The following is a 24,965-nucleotide window of genomic DNA, read 5'->3' on the forward strand; positions in this document are numbered from 1 at the left end:
TGTAATGTAAACTCTCTTTTAATTAAGATGAATAAACGAAAAAACAAGGATGAGTAAACCACAGTCTAACCAAAACAATTTTCCACCACAATCACAGTCTGATACATTCAATTTTCCACATCAGACATGTAAATAAACATAGATGAAGTCAAGGTTACAAGCCATAGGCAATCGTAAGCCTCTTATAATAAAAAATGAGAGACTATCAGAGGAATGGGCTTCCCAGATGGCTCGTGGGTAACTAAATAATCTGCTTGTGATGCAGGAGACACAGGAGACACTGGTTCGATCCCTGGGTTGGGAAGATCCCCTGGAGAAGGAAAATGGCATCCCGTTCCAGTATTCTTGCCCGAAAAGTCCCATTGACAGAGGAGCCTGGCGGGCTACAATCCATGGGGTTGCAGAGTCAGACACAACTGAGCGACTAAGCACAGCACTGCACAGCATCAGAGGAATAGTTAAAAGCAGGAGGGGTTCCAGCTTCTCTTGTGGCTCAGTGGTAAAGAATCTGCCTGCCAATGCAGAAGACATGGGTTCGATCCCTGGTCCAGAAAGATCCCACATGCCGCAGAGTAACTCAGCCCAGGCGCCAAAACTACTGAGCCTGTGCTCTAGAGCTGGGGAACCACAACTACTGAGCCCAGGAATAGCAACTATTGAAGTCTGCGTGCCCTAAAGCCCGGGCTCTGAAACAAGAGAAGCAACCACAATGAAAAGTCCAAGCATTGCAACTAGAGAGTAGCTCCCCCTCGCTGTGAATAAGGAAAAAAACCCTGGCAGCAAGGAAGACTCAGCACAGCTGATATAAATAAATAATTTTTTTCTTTTAAAGTAGGAGGGGTTTTTGCTTTTCTCAGTGAACTAGCCAGGAATGGAATTTGTTACAGAAACAGAATAAACTAGCATAAAAACATCCCCCTCAATCCTGTTGTTTAGTCGCTAAGTCGTGTCTGACTCTTTATACCCCATGGACTGTGGCCTGCCAGCCTCCTTTCAAGAATACTGGATACAAGAATACTGGAGTAGGTTGCCATTTCCTTCTCCAGGGGATCTTCCCCCATCCAGGGATCTAATTCGCCTCTCTTACTTCTCCTGCATTGGCAGGCGGGTTCTTTACCTGGGAAGGCAGGTAAGCAGAGATAAGCGAGGTAATTTAGTGGGGAGAGGGGTCCCAAGTTATATGAAATGCTTCAGTTCAGTTCAGTCACTCGGTCGTGCCGACTCTTTGTGACCCCATGAATCGCAGCACGCCAGGCCTCCCTGTCCATCACCAACTCCCGGAGTTCACTCAGACTCACGTCCATCGAGTCCGTGATGCCATCCAGCCATCTCATCCTCTGTCATCCCCTTCTCCTCCTGCCCCCAATCCCTCCCAGCATCAGAGTTTTTCCAATGAGTCAACCCTTCACATGAGGTGGCCAAAGTACTGGAGTTTCAGCTTCAGCATCATTCCCTCCAAAGAAATCGCAGGGCTGATCTCCTTCAGAATGGACTGGTTGGATCTCCTTGCAGTCCAAGGGACTCTCAAGAATCTTTTCCAACACCACAGTTCAAAAGCATCAATTCTTCAGCACTCAGCTTTCTTCATAGTCCAACTCTCACATCCATACATGACTACTGGAAAAACCATAGCCTTGACTAGACGGACCTTTGTTGGCAGAGTAATGTCTCTGCTTTTCAATATGCTGTCTAGGTTGGTCATAACTTTTCTTCCAAGGAGTAAGCGTCTTTTAATTTCATGGCTGCAGTCACCATCTGCAGTGATTTTGGAGCCCCCAAAAATAAAGTCTGACACCGTTTCCACTGTCTCCCCATCTATTTCCCATGAAGTGATGGGATCAGATGCCATGATCTTCATTTTCTGAATGTTGAGCTTTAAGCCAATTTTTTCACTCTCTTCTTTCACTTTCATCAAGAGGGTTTTTAGTTCCTCTTCATTTTCTGCCATAAGGGTGGTATCATCTGCATATCTGAGGTTATTGATATTTCTCCCAGCAATCTTGATTCCAGCTTGTGCTTCTTCCAGCCCAGCATTTCTCATGATGTACTCTGCATAGAAGTTAAATAAGCAGGGTGACAATATACCACCTTGACATACTCCTTTTCCTATTTGGAACCAGTCTGTTGTTCCATGTCCAGTTCTAACTGTTGCTTCCTGACCTGCACACAGGTTTCTCAAGAGGCAGGTCAGGTGGTCTGGTATTCCCATCTCTTTCAGAAGTTTCCACAGTTGATTGTGATCCACACAGTCAAAGGCTTTGGCATAGTCAATAAGGCAGAAATAGATGTTTTTCTGGAACTCTCTTGCTTTTTCCATGATCCAGCAGATGTTGGCAATTTGATCTCTGGTTCCTTTGCCTTTTCTAAAACCAGCTTGAACATCTGGAAGTTCATGGTTCATGTATTGTTGAAGCCTGGCTTGGAGAATTTTGAGCATTACTTTACTAGCGTGTGAGATGAGTGCAATTGTGTGGTAGTTTGAGCATTCTGTGGCATTGCCTTTCTTTGGGATTGGAATGAAAACTGACCTTTTCCAGTCCTGTGGCCACTGCTGAGTTTTCCAAATTTGCTGGCATATTGAGTGCAGCACTTTCACAGCATCATCTTTCAGGATTTGAAATAGCTCTACTGGCACTAGCTTTGCTCATAGTGATGTTTTCTAAGGCCCACTTGACTTCACATTCCAGAATGTCTGGCTCTAGGTGAGTGATCGTGATTATCTTGGTCATGAAGATCTTTTTTGTACAGTTCTTCTGGGTATTCTTGCCACCTCTTCTTAATATCTTCTGCTTGTTAGGTCCATACCATTTCTGTCCTTTATCGAGCCCATCTTTGCATGAAATGTTCCCTTGGTATCTCTAATTTTCTTGAAGAGATCTCTAGTCTTTCCCATTCTGTTGTTTTCCTCTGTTTCTTTGCACTGATCGCTGAGGAAGGCTTTCTTTTCTCTTCTTGCTATTCTTTGGAACTCTGCATTCAGATGCTTATATCTTTCCTTTTTCTCGTTTGCTTTTTGCTTCTCTTCTTTTCACAGCTATTTGTAAGGCCTCCTGAGACAGCCATTTTGCTTTTTTGCATTTCTTTTCCATGGAGGTGGTCTTGATCCCTATCTCCTGTACAATGTCACGAACCTCCGTCCATAGTTCATCAGGCACTCTATCAGATCTAGTCCCTTAGATCTATTTCTCACTTCCACTGTATAATCATAACGTTAATAAGAACATTAACTTATTGAGCCCTATGTGCCTGACGCTGTCTACGGCTTTGCATGGACTACAGCCCCATATGTACTCGTATCCCATTTTATAGACAGGCAACAAATCTGGAAAGCCAAGTTCACTCACTAAGTGGTAGGGCAGGAACCCGGGTTAACTGCTGTGCTATACAGCTTAGCAGTAACAGAACTGCTACACAAAAGCATGAAGAAATGAAGAGTTATTATCGACGGGCGCTTGGGAGCAAAGCACTTCGGATCATTTGCGAGGCAATATGAAAATGCTCCGGCGATGGGCTGGGATCCAGACTGTAAGACAAGACGCCCTCACGGAGGCGGGGCCGCGGTGGGAAGGCACCCGGGCGGTGGTGCGCACGGTAACAAGAGGAGAAGCGGCGGAGTTGCCAGTCCTAGGACCGCTTCCGGCCAGGGTGTGTGCGGGCCCGGCCCCTGGGGGGGCAGGGCTAACTGCTGCGCATGCGCCGGGCGGGCCAGCGTGCTCCCTCCTGGCTAGCTGGATGTCCGGTTTGCGGGCGCTTCTGGGGCTCGGGCTGCTGGTTGCAGGCTCGCGCCTGTCACGCGTCAGAGTCCAGGCCGGCTCCTGTCGCGCAGGACCCACCTGGTGGGTGCCGCAGCGGCTGATCTCGGGTGGCCGCGGGGACTCAGAAGTCATGGCGAGTTCAGCAGTGAAATACCTGAGGTAGGCGAGGTTCTGAGCGGGCAAGCGGGGCGTAGGACTTGGGTGGAACCCAAGGGGGCGGGACCTGGGGCGGCCGCGCCGCCCGCGCGAGGGAGCACCTGAGGGGTGGGGACTCAGGCCGTGGGTTTCCTCAGCCAGGAGGAGGCGCAAGCCGTGGACCAGGAGCTGTTTAATGAGTACCAGTTCAGCGTGGACCAACTTATGGAGCTGGCCGGTCTGAGCTGTGCCACAGCCATTGCCAAGGTCAGTGGCACAACGCTCGACCTTTGGGGCAAGCCGTTGTACAAGCCCCCCTGGCCTAGGCACAACGAAGTGAGGGGAGGGACGGCCAGGCCAAGCCTGGTCTGTCACTGCCCAAAGCCCCTCTGAATCCCCTTTGACTCTGCCTTCAGGCATATCCCCCCACGTCCTTGTCCAGGAGCCCCCCTACCGTCCTGGTCATCTGTGGCCCTGGGAATAACGGAGGAGATGGCCTGGTCTGTGCTCGACACCTCAAACTCTTTGTGAGTATGCAGGGAAGGGCTGTGGGGGAGTGGTTTCCAAGACCTGGGCTTGAATTACCCACCTTCCTTTCCCCGTAGGGCTACCAGCCAACCATCTATTACCCTAAAAGGCCTAACAAGCCACTTTTCACCGCACTGGTGACGCAGTGCCAGAAAATGGACATCCCCTTCCTTGGTGAAATGCCCTCAGAGGTAGGTGGCTCCTGTTCACGGCCCTCCTCAGTAACTGCTGCCTGCATCCTGCTCTTCACTCACCTTTCCAGGCTGAGCTCACTTACGACTCTCCCTCTCTAGATTAACTGTTAGAGGGCAGGGAGAGTGCCTGACACAGGTGCCTAAAGCATGCTACCTGAATGGAATTGGTGTCATAGGGTGTGCTCCATTTATGAGTTGCCAGCACCCCCTTCTCTATAGCTTTATTTCCCCTTAATCTCCCCTGGTCACTCTTTCCACGCTGTAGCCAATTCCTCTTCCTCTAGCATGTGGTAAACACATTATGTGCCCCTCTTGGGAACTGAAGTGACTACCTTATCCTAAACCCTTTCTTCAGATGATGGGTTTAGGAGTGGGTAACTTGAGAACGTTTTAAAATTCCTTAGCACGTTTTACGGATGAAGAGACTGAGATGCAAAAGAAGGTAAGTGATTTGTCCAAAGTCACACATCAGTTCACGGCAGAGGCAAGGCCAAAGCCTGCCCCTCCTGACTCCAGGTCTCGGGCTGTTCTACACTGTAGCCTCTCCAGTGGTTGGCAGACACTCAGAGCGGAAGATGTGACTGGACTCAGCTTGGCCTCAATCAGTGACTTGCACTGAACTCTAGGCCTCAGAATGCCATTTGAATGAGATTAAATTTCTCCCTGTGCCTATGGCCTTTGGGTACAGAGGACAGCCCTTTCCTGTTAAGGGTTCTTTGTGAAGCTGCTAGCTCTGACATCTTCTCCTTCTCTACTACAGCCGATGCTGATTGATGAACTGTATGAGCTGGTGGTGGATGCCATCTTTGGCTTCAGCTTCACGGGTGAGGTTCGGGAGCCATTCCGCAGCATCCTGAGCGTCCTGAATGGACTCACTGTGCCCATTGCCAGCATCGACATTCCCTCAGGTGCAGGTCCAAGGAGGTTGGGGGGATCAGGGCCCTGCCCTGTCTTGAGGTAGGTACCTAGGAGTTCTTGTTCCTGATTCAAGGTTCAGAGTCTAGAGGTGAAGAAAGAGCCAAAGTAGGGCTGAGGAACAGAGTTTAGGAATGCCCTTTACATGTTGACTGTGAGACCAGAGCCCAGGAGTGTGTGCAGCTCCAAGGACGTGATTTCTCAGGTGGGGACCCAGGGGGCTTCCCACTCCTTTAAGATTAGAGCAGAGCAAGGTGTGGAAGGGGACTGGACATCTTGGTCCCTTCTGCTCTGACTACCACCTTCTTTTCAGGATGGGACGTGGAGAAGGGAAGCTCTGGAGGAATCCAGCCAGACTTGCTCATCTCCCTGACAGCACCCAAAAAGTCTGCAACCCAGTTTACTGGTCGTTACCATTACCTGGGGGGTCGCTTCGTGCCACCTGCTCTGGAAAAGAAGTACCAGCTGAACCTACCACCCTACCCTGACACCGAATGTGTCTATCGTCTGCAGTGAGAGAAGGTGGGGGGGCATTCTTTTCAATAAAGACTTAGTGCCTCTCTCCCAGAACTGTGGAGTCCTGGGAGCTCTTCTGACAATAATGGTTAAGAGATGGTATAGCCAGAGAACAACACTGGAGAGGTGGTGCGCTCTCTGTGGGAACAGTATGCAAGAGAGGTTTCTATGGCATTTGGGGGCAATGACAGTTGACTTTCAGATGCTGAAAAAGGCTCCCAGGCGAGGGGTGCGTCCTTTACACGCACACAGTTATTAGGGATGCAGACAGGGAGCTGGGTGAGGTTCTCTGAACTCTCTCCTTTCACTTAACAGCATAGCAAGACTACCAGATGTTAACAGAAGGAACTTCTTCAGAGGCCTCTAAGGGAACTAATTTGTATTCAGGACCTTCCCGGGCTGAGAATGGAGATGACAGTCACAACTTATCTACAGACTAGAAGACCAAGCTGATGTTTATTCAATTTGGTATAGTTAGAAACTGGCAATCTATGGGCTGAATTTGCATGTTTTTCTTAGCCTTCAAAATAAAAAATCAGTATATTCCCATAGATCTACATTTTCAGCTTCTTTAGCCAAGATGTCTCTTCAGATGTCTGCATTCCCACTGCCACAGCTCCCCGCATCCTGGTCCCTTAGCTGCCTGGCCTCTGCAGGTGCCTGAGTTCACCATCTCTGGGTTAGATTCTGTAAGGGGGACTTGCCTCTCCGTCGACTCAGACACGGCACTACCACTCTCCTCTCAGCGGACTGCTGTTCCACGGCTGTTTCCTCCTCGGGAGGGACTCCTCACTGAGAGGGTGCCTAAGACCTGCATCAGCTCAGGCCCGAAGCCTCAGCTCCTGGAGGGGCGTCAGTTGGGCCCCGCCGTGGCCTGGCCTTCAGTCTCTCTTCTTCCGTTTCTTCTTCTTCTTTGCTTTCTGGGCAGTGTTGACGCCAGGTCCATCCAAGACTTCCTCCTCCTGATGCTGCCGTCTTTTCCTCTTGCTTCTCCCCCTTTTCTGATCACTGCACGATGTGCTTTCTGCTTCTCTGGTCCCACTATCTACGAGAGCCTCTTCAACTTCTTCATCCTCTGTGTTCAAGTCTTCTTCCTCATGCTGCCGCCTCTTCTTGCTTCTGCCACGTGGGTGAGTGTATACTCTCCTCTCCACTTCCTCTGTCCCGACTCCACTGACAGCCACCTTGCCTCCCTCATTATCTAAGACCGCCAGCTCCACCTTCTCCTCTTCACGGTGCTGCCTCTTCTTTTTCCTGAGGGACCGGTCGATGTGCTCTCTGTTTTTCAATTCCCCAAGCCCACCTGTTCTTGTGGTCTCTTCATTTTCTGTAGCTGTGCCCTCTCTCTCATCTGTGACTCTTTCTTCTTGATGCCGTCTTTTCTTCTTCTTGCTTTTTCTGATGCTGTCGTCAGTGTGTTCTGAGTACTCTTCTGCACTCCTTTCAGTTGCTGTAGCCTCTTCCTCCTCTTTCTGCTTCCTTTTCTTTTTCTTTTTCTTGGGGGGCTTGCTCTCAGACTGCAGTTGAGGGACCCCAGGGTCCTGGCCTTTGAGCCGAGCCAGGAAGGTCTGCTCCTGGGCCTCTAAGCGAGCAAGCTTAGCTTTCATTGTGATCCCAAGACGGGCAGCCCTGAAATAGATGGGGCCCAAGTCAGAGGGAGGCCATCAGGGAAAAGAAGCCTCATCTTTGCGACTGCAGGGAAAGTTGGTAAGGAGGAGCTACCTGTCTTGAGGCAGCTTCAGAAATGGGCAAAGAGTAGGAATCATTTCCTCTGGGGTGAAAAGAGTGGCACAGGCCACCCTCAATGGTGGGCTTGTGATGGGGAGAGAAGGGAGCCCAAGAAGCCAACCACTACTTACTTGTGTGCTGTTCGTCCCTCGCAGGCCTGGAGCAGCATCTCATCGGTCAGCCTGTTGGAGAGGGGTGGGAATCAGGAATTACAAATGGATCTGATGGAAAGGCTTGACCTCTCCTCCCCTCCAAAACATTCACCAATGAGTTCCTATTCAGGACCTGGAAGTGCCAAAGATTAGTACAAGAGTCCATCCCCCAAGAAGACCACAGTCAAGCATTACACTGGTCCGTCCTTCTGAGATTTGAAGGCATCTCCTCCCATATGCCCCAGCACTAGAAAGACGTCTCACACATTCGGAGGCTTGGGCTCCTGGCTGTCATCACTGCAGCTTTCCCCGTCCTTGTCTGGCTTCTCCCCACTTGAAGTCAGTGTGGCCGTCTAGAAGGAGGAATCGTGGGGATGGACAAGGCCCACTCAACACCACCGTCATCCCACTTCCCTTCTGGAAACCACTCCCAACCACCATCTCAAGTAGCCAGAGGCACAGATCTGTCAGCCCCTGACATCACTTCTTACAGACCTCCACAGAGGTGTGCCAACCTGCATATGTCAGCCTGGGCAGGAAGTGGGCTGCAGTTGGGAATGGGTGGGGCAGGGGCAGTCCTGGCTCCCTGGCCCACAGCCAGCTAGCTAGTGGGCAAAAGAAGAAGGGAGGGACAAGTGCTTGGGTCATCAGGTCTTCACAGTGGGACAAGTGCCCCCGGTGGTCATCTCACGGTTCTAGCAACAGACAACAAAGATGGTTCTTTTCACAACCTGTGCACGCCCCGCCCCGCCCCCGCCCCTGGGCCAATACCTATGCACAGTTCTTTAACCAGGTTAAGAACCTACTATGGATTAAAAGGCTGGGGATACAGAGTGGAGTAAGAATGAGATGGGTGCAGCCAACATAGATCCTACGTGGTTAACAGGGAAGGAGATATGGCAGAATGTAGGCAATTATGAAGAAAATACTGGCAGACTACAGTCCATAGTGTCCCCAAAGAGTCAGACATGACTTAAACAACAATTATCTCTGCTAGAGGAGGGATACCTGACTCAGGCTTCAGGGTTTGGGGAATAGTTGCTACAAGTAACTCAGCTTTGAAAGACAACGAAAAGGTCAGCAGGTAAAGGAAGCAGAATGTCCCAGACAGAGGGAGCATATGCAAAAATTTGAAGGTGATAAAACATGGTACCTGAAAAAGATTCAGAATCAATCTGGCTAAAGTGTAGACAGAGGTCCTGAGAAGTGGCGAGAAACAGGTTAGGGAAGAAGGCGAGGACACGGCCTGAAGGGCCATCCGCGTCAGTCTGACACCTGTAGACTGTGTCATCCCAGGTCAAGGAGGAGCCAGTGACGCAGTGAAACTTGTGTTTTACAGAGAACACTCTGGACGCTTTGTGGAGGATGAACTGATTGGCACGAGGATTGAGACTAGAGTTAGGAGCCTAGCTAGTTATGAGGCTGTGGAAGAAACCATGCAGGAGATGATGGTCTGAACTGGGGCCGAAGATGGCCACAGAGATGAATGGGGAAGATCTGCTGGATAACATGTAGAGCCTTTAAGCAGGTAATGGAAGATCATTAAATGTCAGCTCCCTTCCTTTGGCACGCTAGAAAAGGGAAGTCTGAACACCTGGGTTCTAGTCCTTGGCTAGAACAGGTTTTTATAGTTACTAGCCACCTGTGGGCTCTTCAGTGAGCCACCTCCCCTCTTCTGGCCATATCTGCAAAATAAAAGACAATGGGTCCGATAATCTCTCAGGTCTCCTCAGGCTTCTAAGTCCTTTGAAATAGATGTCCCCTCCCTGCTCTCCTCTGGCAGCTCCTGACCTCCGCCTCCCACTCCCTGTTGCAGCCCCCTCAGCAGAGGGCAGGGATCCATGCAGCCTGAAGATTTCAATTCTTGCTGAGGATCTGGGCAGTCTGGGTCAGCAACAGCGAGGTTAGTCCCAGGACCCCACTTAGGACAGTCCTGAGAACAGGTAGGGCATGCAAGGCAATTGTTCAGACCCCAAGAGACCAGGGAAGGGGAAAGGGTGGGCCCTCTCACCCCCAGTCTCTAATACCTTCACAAATTTCTGATACAGCAAGTTGGGCTTGGCGTGATCCTGACGGGTGGTCTCCTCAGACAGGCGTCTTATCTGTACTCCATCCTGGGGGAAGTATGTGTGAGTGGGTGCCACGTCTCCCTCACCCCCATGTGTCCAGGCCCTCGTGTGTTACATGCCTGCTATTAGAGCTTATACCTGCCTAGTTTCCACCACCAAGTTGGCTGCAGTCTTGTTGAACAGATCATTCCACCAGTGATTTGTGAACTCCTTGGCAGGGTCGTGTCCCACCTGCCAGAGAAGTGTGAACTCAGGGCTTGTCAATCCCCTCCCTCACCCTATCTTCAAGGCCCCCATCTCCCATCCCCACTGACCTCCCGCAGTCTGTCCAGTCTTACCCCATAAGTGTCCTGCTTCAGCGTCACCCTGAGGGCCTGGGTGATACCATTCTCCTTCCGGCCCAGGCCTTTGCCTGCAGAAGACAGCGAATGACCTGGCTTATTCCACTGCCTGCCCTAAGCCCTCACAAAGCAACCCTGGCACATGCCCTTGTCATTCCACACACCTAGCACTGAGCGTGCCCTGTCCCTCTCAGAAACCCTCCCAGTTCCACTCTTCCTACTCCCTCTCCATACGGTCTTCATGTCTTTGAGCCCAAACTCTCTTTTCCCATAATTCTCTCAGGACAGAGGTCATCTCTTTCCCACTCCCAGTTCTCTCAGCCACTTCCTTCTCACTATCCACAGTCATATTTCTTCCCTTTTCTGGAAATGTCTGGAAATTGCTGAATTTTCTTCTGCAAATTTTCTCTTTAACTTTTCCTCTTCCATTGAACAGACTACAGAGAGGTTAATCCAGGATAATGCCTCTCCCCTGGGCAGAGGGTAGTGAGGGAGTTGGGGGATGTGGAAGGGGCCCCCTGGGAATCACCTTGAGTCCATCCATGCTTTAGCAACTGCTCCTCAGCAAACTTCATCCCCCGACTCTTGACCTCGGGGGTGATACTCATGGTGAGAAAAGTCACTGTCTTCAGGCTCTCACTGGAGAAGCAGCAGTCACTGTCATCCCTTTAAGAGGAAGGGAGAAAGTGCTCAGATCATGTACCAAATCCATCCTAACCGCTCTTATAAGAATTCTTTCCTGGAGCTGGAACAGAGATCAAGCTGGGAGGCCTGGTCCTTAGGGAGCTCCCTGACCACTGAGAGGTCAACATGCTGAAAGTCAAGGAGGACCAGTATTAACAATAATACCTAAATTTATGGAGAGCTCACCACACGCTGGGCTTTGCTAAGGCTTTGCATGGATCATTTCATGTAACCATCCCAGTCCAGGAAGATTTCCTAAACTTTGCATTCAGGAAGGTATTACTATCCTTTTGTTCAAATGAGGAAACTAAAGCCTAAAGAGGTTAGGTGACCTGCTCAAGGTCACACAGCTGATGCATGTAGAATTCACACTCAGGCAGCTGGTCTGCAGAATTCCCACTCTTTACCGCTACCTGACAATATCTCCCATGATTTATTACCATGTTAAAAACAAAGCAAAGCAATGAGATGTTTGTTAACCTGAGTGATATCTGTCTGTGCTCAGTTGTGTGATTCTTTGTGACCCTTTGGTCTGTAGCCCGCCAGGTTCCTCTGCCCATGGGGTTCTCCCAGCAAGAATACTGGAGTAGGTTGCCATCTCCTCCTCCAGTTATAAGACAGCAGTGCTTAATAAAGCCTGTATCCTATACCTGTGCCCCAGCATTTACACTGTGGGGGCTTCACCACCACTGTCTTTCAGTCTTGTTGGAGCACCCTTTTTGAAACTGTCCAGCTTGGAAAGGTGCTCTTATATTTAACAGGAGGATTACACATACTATTATACTGTCTCATTTAACCCTGACAGTTCTGTAAGACAGATATTATTTTATAGAGGAGAAAAATAAAGTCTCGGTTTCTTGCCTGGTTTCTTATATAGCTGGTAAGGGATGTAGCTGGAAATATGAGCCCAGGATGCATGACTGTATAGTAGCCCGGCTTCTATTATATTCCCAACTACGGTCATCCCTCAGTTATCAGCGGGGGACTTGTTTTAGGACCTGCCATTGATACCAAAACCCAAATTCTATACTCAGCCTTCCACATGCCAGCATGTTGCTAATTGTTTCACACATATTATCTCATTTAATCCTTCCAACAACCCCACAGGGAGGTGTTTTGGGTTTTTGTTTTGGCTGCCCCGGGTTCCTTGCAGGATCTTAGTTCCCCAACCACGGACTGAACTCCAGCCCTCCGCAGTGAAGGTACAGAGTCCCAACCACTGGACCACCAGGGAATTCCCTGGAGGTGTTTTTACTGTAACTTACAACTGAAGAAATGGCACTGAAAAGTTTAGCTACTTGCACAAATCAAATAGCTGGTTAAGTAGCGGATCTAGGATCTCAGGCACTCCAGAACTGGTGTTCTCAATCACTACTCACAGGCTCATAGCCATTTACGCTTTACACTCTAAGACTTACACAGCCTATGCCTTGTCGCATTAATTTGAAATTATATTATATACCACAGCCTATGCTTAGTCTTATTCCCAAACCCCTGATGCACTTAATGCAGCTCCTGAATGCGTTCAGTCCTTAATTGTTGAACTGAATGACACAGGTGGGAATTTCCTTAACCGACCTAGAACAGCTAACTGTGGACAGAAGCCAGATACCAGGCTGTGCTCGCAGTCTTTGCGAAGGCTGTGAGCACACTTTCAGGAACTGTCTTCTTTCCAGTCAACGTGAGTTTTCTGGAGAAGGGACCCTGGGCTACCATTCTTACAGAGGTTCTGAAGAGCTGGCTCCTTTCCCTAGGGTTCCTTCCTGTGGAGGTTAAAACTCCAGCCCTCCGACCGCAGCTTCACTTGAGTAAAACTATTCTCTTTCTGTCACATTTGCCCCTGAGCCCGGGCTATGACAGTCACCATTCGGGGGACTGTAGCCCCTTACCGTCATTGCGAGATCCTCTCCGCAGAAACATGTGACAAACGTGACTTGTGCGCAGCCATCTTCCCGGAAGTGCTGTTTCGACCCTTCTAGGCTGTGGAAACCATAGAGATGCACGCTGGAACTGAGTCTCTGTGGTCCCTGGAGAAACTGAGAGGCCGGCTTGCGGTATGGTTGCCATAGAAACTCCGCCCCAGAGCTAGCCCATTTCTGGAGATTTGAGAGGTATTCTACTTATTGCCTCCCAGCAGGCCCTGAGCAGCTAAGTGACTTCAGTCCTACCTGACTCTATCGGGGTTCGGAGAATAGCTTTGGGTCCAACATTGACTAGTCCTAGGCACAAATATGAGAAAGGAAAATTTTAGGTGAAAGCATCGAGAGTGGCCTGAGAGATTCGTGGAGGCAGAGAAGGAGGTAGTACCTCTGAGGTGATTAATAATTCAAGGGATGAATACTCAGCTTGCAGGGACAGTTTTTTTTTTTTTTTTTTAATAAAATCCTAGAGGTAAGAGGTTTCAATACGTTCATCAAACACATTTTGATTCACCACTGTGTGCCAGGACCTGTTCTTCTTTGGTACTGGTGATACAAAGATGCGTAAGACACGAGCCCTGACTTCGAGAAGCACTTTGTCTAGCCCAAGCAAAGCTGGAAGCTCGAGTGGGACTGGAGAGGCAAAATCCCGGAATGCATAATAGGTTGAGGAGTTCAGACTTGCCTTATAAGTATGAGAATCCATTGAGCAGGAGAGGGAAAGAACATATTGCAAAGAAGTCAGCAAGAGAGGTTGCACATCCTCTCATCCCCACAGTGTTCTTAGGGTCCACTGAGCCACCCAGGAACTAAAATCGGAAGGGAAAAAGAAAAAAGTTTTCCCTTATTTGCATCCCTGTATCAATATTTGGACTTCCCTGGCTCAGACGGGAAAGCGTCTGTCTACAATGCGGGAGACCCGGGTTCTATCCCTGGGTTGGGAAGATCCCCTGGAGAAGGAAATGGCAATCCACTCCAGGACTATTGCCTGGAAAATCCCATGGACAGAGGAGCCTGGTAGGCTACAGTCCATGGGGTCTCAAAGAGTCGGACACGACTGAGCGACTTCACTTTCACTTTCACATTAATATTTACGGTAACTTAGCGCCCCCTAGGATCTTCAAAGAGAAAAGCTGCCATTTCACTCAAGCTTTGTCACAATTGTTCAGTATGTCATACTACCTCATTCCAGTACGTTTTTTTAAACATGAAATTAGTTTTACTTTTAAAATATGCTACGTGGGAACAATACTTTAAACAATGGATCTTGATTAGTGGGCTTGTAGATGCTTTCATAAGTGATGTGGAATGCTTCAAATATACTGTTCAGAGGTTGGATTCAATAGAGGAGCATTTCGTGAATGGCAGTCAGATCTGAGTCCTTTTCCTGCTCGAGAGCAACCTTTCACTGGTCTATAAAATTAGAATGTTGGACTAGTGCAATCATCTTTACAAACTTGGTTTTATTGTAGTGTCTCAGGGGCCACTGAGAAAATTCCATAGATACGGTTTCAATTTCCACCGTTTCAATTTTCCACCCTTTCTATCTCCCCTGTCTATCTAATATTACATATTATACTGTGGTCATAAAAGAAGTTTGAAAACTCATGAATAGGTCAAGGGCCCTTTTCAGCCCACAATTTCTGTTCAGCATACTCTTTGTCGGCCATTCTGAAAACCTAATGGCCATAATTTGTTGAATTGAACATTCAGAAAACTAAGATCATGGCATCCAGTCCCATCAGTTAATGGCAAATAGATGGGGGGGGGGAATGGAAACAGTGACAGACTTTATTTTCTTGGACTCCAAAATCTCTGCAGACAGTGACTACAGCCATGAAATTAAAAGACGCTTGCTACTTGTAAGAAAAGCTATGGCAAAACTAGACTGCATATTAAAAAGCAGAGACATCACTTTCCTTTAAAGGTCTATATACTCAAAGCTATGGCTTTTCCAGTAGTCATGTGAGCCAGGATGGATGAGAGAGCTGGGCTATAACAAAAGCTGCGTACCAAAGAATTGATGCTTTCAAACTGTGGTGTTGGAGAAGACTCTTGAGAGTCCCCAGTCAATCCTAAAGGAAATCAACCCTGAATATTCGTTAGAAGGACTAATGCTGAAACTGAAGCTCCAGTACTTTGGCCACCTGATGAGAAGAACCGACTCTTGGAAAAGACCCTGATGCTGGGAAAGATTGAGGGCAGGAGGAGAGGGGGGCGACAGAGAATGAAATGGTTGGATGGTATCATCTACTTGACAGACATGAGTTTGAACAAACTCTGGGAGATAGTGAAAGATAGGGAAGCGTGGCCTGCTGCAGTCCGTGGGGTTGCAAAGAGTTGGATACAACTTGTTCAGTCGGAGCAACTGAACAACATAACTTGTTGACTCAAGATTCTGAGTCTGGCCTAGGAACTTGAACTCCTGCTCTGCCTGGCTCACTCATTTGATAAATATTTATTAAGGGTCTTCTATAGACCAAGGACTAAAGGTCCAGCCCTTGTTCTGTTGGGCTTCTCGATCATGTGGGGGTGTAACAAGTTACCATGAACTTATATCAGTGAGTGATGAGAGCTGTGGCAAGGTCAGAACACAGTGCTGTGGGGGTAAAAGGAGAAGTCAGGGCCCCTGCAGGCCTGTCCCTGGAGGCTATGTGGGGTTGCAAAAGAAGAAATGGGCCTCCAGGAGTTCAAAATTTCAGGGGCTTCAAACTCTTCACAAGAGTTGTACAAAATAAAAGCCATTATGAGAGAGCAAGTATACATGACTATTTATAAGGTAAGCTCGGGGTCTTTCTACTCCTCCGTCTTGGCCCCTCTCAGTTCTGAATGCTGGGAAGTCCAAGATCAAGGCACCAGGTTGATGACCTTCTGGTGAGGGCCCTTTTCCTGATTCATATCTGGCAACTTCTTGCTGTGTTCTTTTGTGGTGGAAGGGGCCATGACTACTTATAAGAAAATAATCTGAAATGCAGACATAGAAAGATCAGCAGAAATATTTATTACAGGAATATTTATAAAATGGGGAAAAAAAAAGCAAAGAACCTAAATATTCCACAACAGGATAACGGCTAAATAACTTACAGTGGAATCATTGTTGCTTTATTGCCCAGTCACTAAGTCATGTCTTACTCTTTGTGACCCTTTGAACTGCAGCACACCAGGTTCCCCATCCTTCACTATCTCCCAGAGTTTGCTCAGAGTGGAAATATACAGTGCACTAATACATAGTCTTAAAAAATGAATTTGAAGAAGGATTTCTAATAATTTTGGGGAAATGTCTATGATATGATTGAAGTGAAAAAAACAGGTACAAGTTCAGTTCAGTCGCTCAGTCATGTCCGACTCTTTGCGACCCCATGAATCACAGCATGCCAGGCTTCCCTGTCCATCACCAACTCCCAGAGTTCACTCAAACTCATGTCCATCGAGTCAGTGATGCCATCCAGCCATCTCATCCTCTGTCGTCCCCTTCTCCTCCTGCCCCCAGTCCCTCCCAGCATCAGGGTCTTTTCTAATGAGTCAACTCTTCACATGAGGTGGCCAAAGTATTGGGAGTTTCAGCTTTAGCATCAGTCCTTCCAGTGAACACCCAGGACTGGTCTCCTTTAGAATGGACTGGTTGGATCTCCTTGCAGTCCAAGGGACTCTCAAGAGTCTTCTCCGACACCACAGTTCAAAAGCATCAATTCTTTGGCGCTCAGCTTTCTTCACAGTCCAACTCTCACATCCATACATGACCACAGGAAAAACCATAGCCTTGACTAGATGGACCTTTGTTGGCAAAGTAGAAGATACAAACTGGTCCCTAAATAGTAAGAGCCATCGATATTAAAAATTCATTGACTATGGCATCAAAATAAATAAAACACTTAGTAATTTAATAAAATATAGCAAAAAAGTGCAATAATTATACGCTGAAAATTCAAAAATGTCATTGAAAGAAGCAAAAGAAGACCTACATAAATGGAAAAATACCTGTGTTTATGGATTGGCAGACTTAATAAGATCACTCTCCAAATTACTTTGCCAACAAAGGTCCATCTGGTCAAGGCTATGGTTTTTCCAGTAGTCATGTATGGATGTGAGAGTTGGACTGTAAAGAAAGCTGAGCACCGAAGAATTGATGCTTTTGAACTGTGGTGTTGGAGAAGACTCTTGCAAGTCCCTTGGACTGCAAGGAGATCCAACCAGTCCATCCTAAAGGAGACCAGTCCTGGGTGTTCACTGGAAGGACTGATGCTGAGGCTGAAACTCCAATACTTTGGCCACCTCATGTGAAGAGCTGACTCATTTGAAAAGACCCTGATGCTGGGAGGGATTGAGGGCAGGAGGAGAAGGGGAAGACAGAGGATGAGATGGTTGGATGGCATCACCAACCCGATGGACATGAGTTTGGGTAAATTCCAGGAGTTGGTGATGGACAGGGAGGCCTGGCGTGCTGCAGCCATGCGGTCACAAAGAGTCAGACACGACTGAGTGACTGAACTGAACTTACTCTCCAATTGGTCTACAGATTCAGCACAATCTCTATCAAAATCCGAGTTGGCTTTTTGCATCAGTCGACAAGTTGGTTTGAAAATTCAAGTGGAAATGCCAGGGATCCTTTTTCTTGCAAATGAGCAAAGTTGAAGGACTAACTGAGCAACTTACGCTTTCTCTGTTTTCATGATTGGTAACAGGGGGATCTTCAAGAGGAGGTGAGTGTGGCCCTGAGATGACCAACACTTGAAATCCTTTCTAAATTTCTGGAGCAGAATGAAATCCTAAAAACTAGGTGTTAGGTTATTTTCCTTTAAGTCTGCACAATGTCATAAAAACCATACTCTGCCCACAAATACCTTTGGTGCATAAACTTGTGTAACGTTTTCCTCTACCTCTTCTCATTTATTTATTTATTCTATTACTGGACTGCAAGATTGAGAGAAGAGAAAAGACCCTGTGGTTGCAACTACAGTATGGGGTTTTTTTTAAAAGTTTGTATCACAAATATTGACAGTGTTTATCTAGTATAATGTGTGGGTGTGCGCACACTTTGACTGTGCTACAAGGCTTTCGGGATGTTCTTTCTCCCACCAGGGACTGAAACCAACAATCCTCCAGTAATGAAAGCGAGGAGTCCTAACCACTGGACCACCAGGGAATTCCCTAACATAATATTATTTTTCTGTCTGTCTCTTAGAGTTTTTCTTTAGGCTGATAGTATTTCCTAATCTTCAGGCCTTAGGCAGTTTCTAATTTTCCTACTCCATTAACCATTTGGAATTTATAACAATAAAAATAATACAATTTCTTGTGTAGAGTGCTCCACTATTTAAAAGTAGTGGCTTTTATGTAAAACAGTGGCTTACAGTTTGAAATATTTTCACAAACATCAGTATATTTGATTCTCAGCCTAATCCCATGTTGTACACAATCTTCCCCATTTGTAAGTGGGTAACCTGAGGGCCATGCCTGGAGAATCCCAGGGACAGAGGAGCCTGGTGGGCTGCCGTCTACAGGGTCGACAGAGTTGGACATGACTGAAGCAACTTAGCAGCAGCAACCTGAGGGCCAGTCAGACAGAAAAAGGGAATAGAATGGTCTCAGCTGCAGGGGCTTGTTCTTTGACGCAGTTTAGTGTGTCCTCTGCTTAACAAATACTTATTTCTCTTTGAATCACACTGCCACTGCTCCTTGGTTCCATGCTTCTCTCCAGTCTGGATCAAGACCTTTCTCTGAGTCCAGCATTCCTGTCCCTGTAGTTCTTGTCTCTGACTTTCCCTGGCCTCAGTGTCTCCTGTGAAGGGGCTTGAACACCCCAGAGCCAGCCATGCTGGTCGTGGTCGGGGGTGGGGAGGATGCATGACGGGGAGAATCACTGAAGAGGTCTTCTTTCCTCTGTAGTGCTTGCTGCCACTTCTAGAGTCAGCCTAGAGGAGTAAAGTTTTCAAGACAGCAGATACTTCCAACTTGGGTTGTTTTTTATATTTAAAAAATGAAATGGAAAAATTTCAGTAAAAATGCCATGGAAAAATTTCTGAACGGGGGAAGTATGAAAGACACCAACATGAGTGGGAGCAGAGGTAGGAAAAAAGACTGAGCTGAAAAGAGAGACACCTCATTCCTTTGACACTGCTGATGCAAATATCAAGGAAAACGCTCTGAGAAACTGGGACTCTCCCTCTGAACTGAAGCTTAGCTAAGCCTTGGCAAGCAAGAGTCTGAAGGGCGCTCTGAGTCTGGTAGACGCCCCCAGAACTTTAAAGACTCTGCTGTAGCATTCCCATCTCAGAATGTTCTCCGCCTTAAACAAATGGTGATTTTCCAGCAGGGCACAGGACGCCAGCTGAGTGTGGAGTCCAGCACTCTGCAGGGCTTGTCAGTGCCGGTAATGCAGCCTTCTCCCGCCACCTGCTGGCTATGTGATGTATTGCATATTAAGTCATGAAAAAAGTCAACAGTTCAGTTCGGTTCAGTTCAGTCGCTCAGTCGCGTCCGACTATTTGCGACCCCATGAATCGCAGCACGCCAGGCCTCCCTATCCATCACCAACTCCCGGAGATCACTCAAACTCATGTCCATCGAGTCAGTGATGCCATCCAGCCATCTCATCCTCTGTCGTCCCCTTCTCCTCCTGCCCCCAATCCCTCCCAGCATCAGAGTCTTTTCCAATGAGTCAACTCTTTGGCATGAGGTGGCCAAAGAACTGGAGTTTCAGCTTCAGCATCAGTTCTTCCAATGAACACCCAAGACTGATCTCCTTTAGGATGGACTGGTTGAATCTCCTTGCAGTCCAAGGGACTCTGAAGAGTCTTCTCCAACACCACAGTTCAAAAGCATCAGTTCTACGGCACTCAGCCTTCTTCACAGTCCAACTCTCACATCCATACATGACCACAGGAAAAACCATAGCCTTGACTAGACGGACCTTTGTTGGCAAAGTAGTATCTCTGCTTTTTAATATGCTGTCTAGGTTGGCCATAACTTTCCTTCCAAGGAGTAAGCGCCTTTTAATTTCATGGCTGCAGTCACCATCTGCAGTGATTTGGGAGCCCCCCAAAATAAAGTCTGACACTGTTTCCACTGTTTCCCCATCTATTTCCCATGAAGTGATGGGACCAGATGCCTTAAGAAACAAAAATTCCTTGAAAATCTGGAAGGACAGACAACAAAATGTAAAAAAATTAATTCTTTCTGCATGGTAAGATTAAGAGGGATTTTCATTTTTAAATGTTTTTATGTTTGTTAAATTGTCTGCAGTTAGGTGCCTCGTTGTGGGATCAGTTTTTAAGAAAGCAATAAAAGTGCTCCTCCAATTTAAAAATTATTATTCTGTGACTTATTCTGGCTTTTAAAATGTTATTTATTTTTAATTGGAGGATAATTGCTTTACAATGTTGTGTTGATTTCTGCCATACATCACCATGAATCAGCTGTGAGTATACACATGTTCCCATCCTCTTGAACCTCCTTCCCACCTCCCATCCCATCCCACCCCTTTAAGCTGTCACGGAGCACCAGGTTGAGCTCCCTGCATCACACAGCAAATTTCCACTGGCTCATTATTTTATATATGGCTTTGTTGTTGCTCAGTTGCTCAGTTGTGTTTGATACTTTGTGACCCCATGGACTGCAGCACACCAGGCTTCCCTGTCCTTCATTATCTCCTGGAGTTTGTTCAAACTCATGTCCATTGAGTCTATGATGCCATCCAACCATCTTATCCTCTGTCATCCCGTTTTCCTGCCCTCGGTCTTTCCCAGCATCAGGGTCATTTCCAATGAGCTGGTTCTTCACATCAGGTGACCAATGTATTGGAGCTTCAGCTTTAGCATCAGTCCTTCCAATGAATGTTCAGGCTTGATTTCACTTAGGATTGATTGGTTTGATCTCCTTGCAGCCTGAGGGACTCTCAAGAGTCATCTCCAGCACCACACAACTCAAAAGCATTGCTCAGCCTTCTCTATGGTCCAGCTCTCACATCTGTATATGACTACTGGGAAAACCATAACTTTGACTATATGGACCTTTGTCACAAAGTGATGTCTTTGCTTTTTGATATGCTGTCCAGGTTTGTCATAGCGTTTCTTCCAAGGAGCAAGTGTCTTAATTTCATGGCTGCAGTCAATGTTAGCAGTGACTTCAGAGCTCAAGAAAATGAAATCTGTCACTACTTCCACTTTCCCCCCTTCTATTTGCCATGAAATGATGGGAACAGATGCCATGATCTTAGTTTTTTGAATGTTGAGTTTTAAACCAGCTCTTTCACTCTCCTCTTTTATCCTCATCAAGAGGCTCATTTGTTCCTCTTCACTTTCTCCCATTAGAGTGGCATCATCTGTATTTCTGTGGTTGTTGATATTTCTTCCAGCAATCTTGATTCCAGCTTGTGATTCAACCAGCCCAACATTTCACATGATGTACTCTGCATAGAAGTTAAATAAGCAGGGTGACAATATACAGCTTTGTCGTACTCCTTTCCCAATTTTGAACCAGTCTGTTGTTCCATGTAAGGTTCAAACTGTTACTTCTTGATCTGCATATAGATTTCTCAGGAGACTAGTAAGGCTATCTGGTAAACCATATCTTAAGAATTTTCCACAGTTTGCTGTGATCCACACAGTCACATATCATGCAAGAACAGATATGATAAAGGACAGAAATGGTAAGGACCTAACAGAACCAAAAGAGATTAAGAAGAGGTGGCAAGAATACACAAAAATATACAAAAAAAAAAAAAAAGGTCTTAATGACCTGGATAACTATGATGGTGTGGTCACCCACCTACAACTGGACATCCTGAAGTGTGAAGCCAAGTAGACCTTAGGAAGCATCACTATGAACAAAGCTAGTGGGGGGTGATGGGATTCCAGCTTAGTTATTTCAAAATAATGCTGAAAACTGATGCTGTTAAAGTGCTGCACTTAATATGTCAGCAAACTTTGAAAACCCAACAGTGGCCACAGGACTGGAAAATATCAGTTTTCATTCCAATCCCGAAGAAGGGCAATGCTGACGAATGTTCAGACTACCATACATTTGTGTTCATTTCCCATGTGTGTAAGATTATGTTCAAAGTTCTTCAAGCTAGGCTTCAGCAGTCTGAAGTTCTTATACCAAGAACTTCCAGAGGTACAAGCTGGGTTTAGAAAAGGCAGAGGAACCAGAGATCAAATTGCCAATATTCGTTAGATCATAAAGAAAGCAAGAGAACTCTGGAAAAGCATCTACTTCTGCTTTATTATGTGAGAGCCTTTGACTGTGTGGATCACAGCTGGAATACTACACAGACATGGAAAGGAATGAAGTTTTATGTCACGCACTAATAGGAATAGATGCTCACAACATATTATTAGATTAAAAAAAGCAAAGTATGGAACAGTTTGTATTATATGATCTAAAATAGATTTTAAAAAGAATATATATACCTGACGTATATTTCTATTTATCTGCATTCTTGTAGTTTCTTTAAAACTTTCTGGGCATTTACAGAAGAAACTTAACAATAGTTTAATTGCTCCAGGAGAAGGTAAGAAGAAGGAAGGATTTTACTTTTCATTTTATTCCTTTGTTTGTAGTTTAATTCTTTTTTATTCTGTTCATGCATTAATTTTGTTGTATTTTGTGATAAAAATAAGTGGAACACTGACTTGTATGCGTTTACGGTATTTGTGTTCTTAAGATCAGGTGATCCCTTAGAATCAATCAATCAGTATCTGTGTTTTGATTGATTCTGCTCCCTTTGATACTTCGTCCTCTTACCAACGGTAAGGACTAAAATATATTGAGTGCATTATATGAGTCAGTTTGTTATTTTTGTCGCTAAGTAGTATCCAACTCTTTTGCGACCCCATGGACTGGAGCCCACCAAGCTCCTCTGTCCATGGGATTTTCCAGTCAAGAATACTGGAGTGGGTTGCCATTTCATTCTCCAATGAGTCAGGCTCAGTTCTAATTATTGATGTTGTTATCCTCATTTTCCGATGAAAATGAACAGCAGGTGAGGTGCCTAATGTTATGCAGCTAGTGGGTTGCCTGAGATTTATCTCCAGACACTCAAATTCCAGAGCCTGTGAAACTCCAACATTATGCCCTGCCTTTTGGTTAAGTCTGCAGAAATTAAAGAAAGAAGACCTCAATTTTATCTATCTATTCAGTCAACATTTTCTGAATGCCTCCTCTATGCCATGTGAGAAAGCTGTTAAATTTGGGGGAGGCAGTGACTTCCTGGAGGAAGCACAATGGATGTATTATGCTGTCTCTGATGTAGCCAATGAAACTGAGTTGCTGTAATAGTGGTGGCCCACTGGAGCCGCAGCCTTCGTAGCCTTCACTACAAGGAGGCACTGTAGAGGCCTCCTGCTGCGAATGGCCACCTCCTCCTCATGCCTTTGCTGGTCCTCCGCAGGCTGGTGATACAAAGGAGCCTACCCTCAGAGAGGCTCAGGCTGTCAGGACGCTCCTGTGCTAGTGAATCTGTGGTTGGAGGGAAAACGGCCAGCAGTATAGGGAGGCTGAGAAGTGGAAAAACACATTTCTCTAAGTTATTTGTTAACACACATTAAAGATTGGCTTAACTCATTAATGAGGGAACTAGAAGAAGACAAAGGAGCTGCTCTGGAGAGCATTTGAGAAACAGGGAATTTATATAGTCAATAAGCAAAAGGAATACTGAAATAAGACTGCTAATTAGATGATTGGTCAATTTTCCAGGACAACAGAACCGAAATACCTTTGTGGTTAATTTCTCTATTGGGCAATAAAACCCTATTGTTTTAGCAGCTTTAGCAAGTTAACCACTAACCATGGTTGTGGCGGTTTAGTCACTAAGTCGTATCCGACTCTTTTAAGACCCCAAGGACTGTAGCCCTCCAGGCTCCTCTGTCCATGGCATTTCTCAGGCACGCATACTGGAGTGGGTTGCCAGTTCCTTCCCCAGGGGATCTTCCCAACCTAAGGATCAAACCCAGGTCTCCTGCATTGCAGGTGGATTCTTTACCAACTGAGCCTCCAGGGAAGCCTAACCACTAACTATCAGTTCAGTTCAGTCACTCAGTTGTGTCCGACTCTTTTGACCCCATGAATCAAAGCACGCCAGGCCTCCCTGTCCATCACCAACTCCCGGAGTTCACTCAGATTCACGTCCATCGAGTCAGTGATGCCATCCAGCCATCTCATCCTCTGTCGTCCCCTTCTCCTCCTGCCCCCAATCCCTCCCAGCATCAGAGTCCTTTCCAATGAGTCAACTCTTTGCATGAGGTGGCCAAAGTACTGGAGTTTCAGCTTTACCATCATTTCTTCCAAAGAAATCCCAGGGCTGATCTCCTTCAGAATGGACTGGTTGGATCTCCTTGCAGTCCAAGGGACTCTTAAGAGTCTTCTCCAACACCACAGTTCAAAAGCATCAATTCTTCGGTGCTCAGCCTTCTTCACAGTCCAACTCTCACATCCATACATGACTACTGGAAAAACCATAGCCTTGACTAGATGGACCTTAGTCGGCAAAGTAATGTTTTTGCTTTTTAATATGCTATCTAGGTTGGTCATAACTTTTCTTCCAAGGAGTAAGCATCTTTTAATTTCATGGCTGCAGTCACCATCTGCAGTGATTTTGGAGCCCCCAAAAATAAAGTCTGACACTGTTTCCACTGTTTCCCCATCTATTTCCCATGGAGTGATGGGACCGGTTGCCATGATCTTCGTTTTCTGAATGTTGAGCTTTAAGCCAACTTTTTCACTCTCAGGACTGTAAATGTTCTATCTTTTTTGATTGTAGATTATTTATCAAATACACTTCAACAGCAAAGTTACAATCTCCAAGAGAACTAGTTGAGTGTCAAGCAAGCTTTTAGACAGTCCACTAGAGTGACACTAAAAAACCCCCCCAAACTAACAAAAACCCCAATACTCAAAACAACTCTGGGCAACCCTATGGACTGTGCCCGCCAAGGTCGTCTGTCCATGGCATTCTCCAGGCAGGAATACTGGAGTGGGTTGCCATGCCTTCCTCCAGGGGATCTTCCTGACCCAGGAACCGAACCCATGTC

General features: G+C 46.6%; 3 protein-coding genes across 5 annotated transcripts in view; 2 read left to right on the forward strand and 1 right to left on the reverse strand.

Annotated features, from left to right (window-relative positions):
* Positions 1-9,638, forward strand: NAXE (NAD(P)HX epimerase). 2 transcript variants are annotated; one of them, XM_069576826.1, is made up of 7 exons: positions 1-3,914; positions 4,049-4,157; positions 4,307-4,417; positions 4,496-4,609; positions 5,373-5,520; positions 5,841-6,049; positions 9,263-9,638. In XM_069576826.1, exons 1-6 carry the CDS (start codon positions 3,490-3,492, stop codon positions 6,041-6,043), a joined length of 1,110 nt encoding a protein of 369 aa, XP_069432927.1. In that variant the 5' UTR covers positions 1-3,489; the 3' UTR covers positions 6,044-6,049; positions 9,263-9,638. The 2 variants fall into 2 exon arrangements, with proteins under 2 accessions (XP_069432927.1, XP_069432918.1); XM_069576817.1 differs by lacking the exon at positions 9,263-9,638 and adding an exon at positions 6,359-6,594.
* LOC138433712 (G patch domain-containing protein 4) lies at positions 6,469-13,053 on the reverse strand. The gene is made up of 8 exons (XM_069576806.1): positions 12,907-13,053; positions 10,863-10,999; positions 10,331-10,404; positions 10,131-10,223; positions 9,951-10,037; positions 8,188-8,276; positions 7,903-7,953; positions 6,469-7,672 (listed from the first exon to the last, which is right to left on the reverse strand). The coding sequence occupies exons 2-8, from the start codon at positions 10,939-10,941 to the stop codon at positions 6,925-6,927; spliced, it is 1,221 nt and encodes a 406-aa protein (XP_069432907.1). The 5' UTR covers positions 10,942-10,999; positions 12,907-13,053; the 3' UTR covers positions 6,469-6,924.
* Positions 12,990-24,965, forward strand: part of HAPLN2 (hyaluronan and proteoglycan link protein 2) — a 22,513-nt gene continuing 10,537 nt past the window's right edge. Inside the window, exon 1 of one of the 2 annotated variants that reach the window (XM_069576859.1) lies at positions 12,990-13,128. The gene's annotated coding sequence lies outside the window, so the exon portion shown is untranslated. The remainder of the gene's footprint in view (positions 13,129-24,965) is intronic. The other variant, XM_069576840.1, reaches the window with a different exon arrangement.

Source organism: Ovis canadensis, chromosome 1, assembly GCF_042477335.2.
Source record: "Ovis canadensis isolate MfBH-ARS-UI-01 breed Bighorn chromosome 1, ARS-UI_OviCan_v2, whole genome shotgun sequence".
In the NCBI taxonomy this organism is placed as follows: domain Eukaryota; kingdom Metazoa; phylum Chordata; class Mammalia; order Artiodactyla; family Bovidae; genus Ovis; species Ovis canadensis.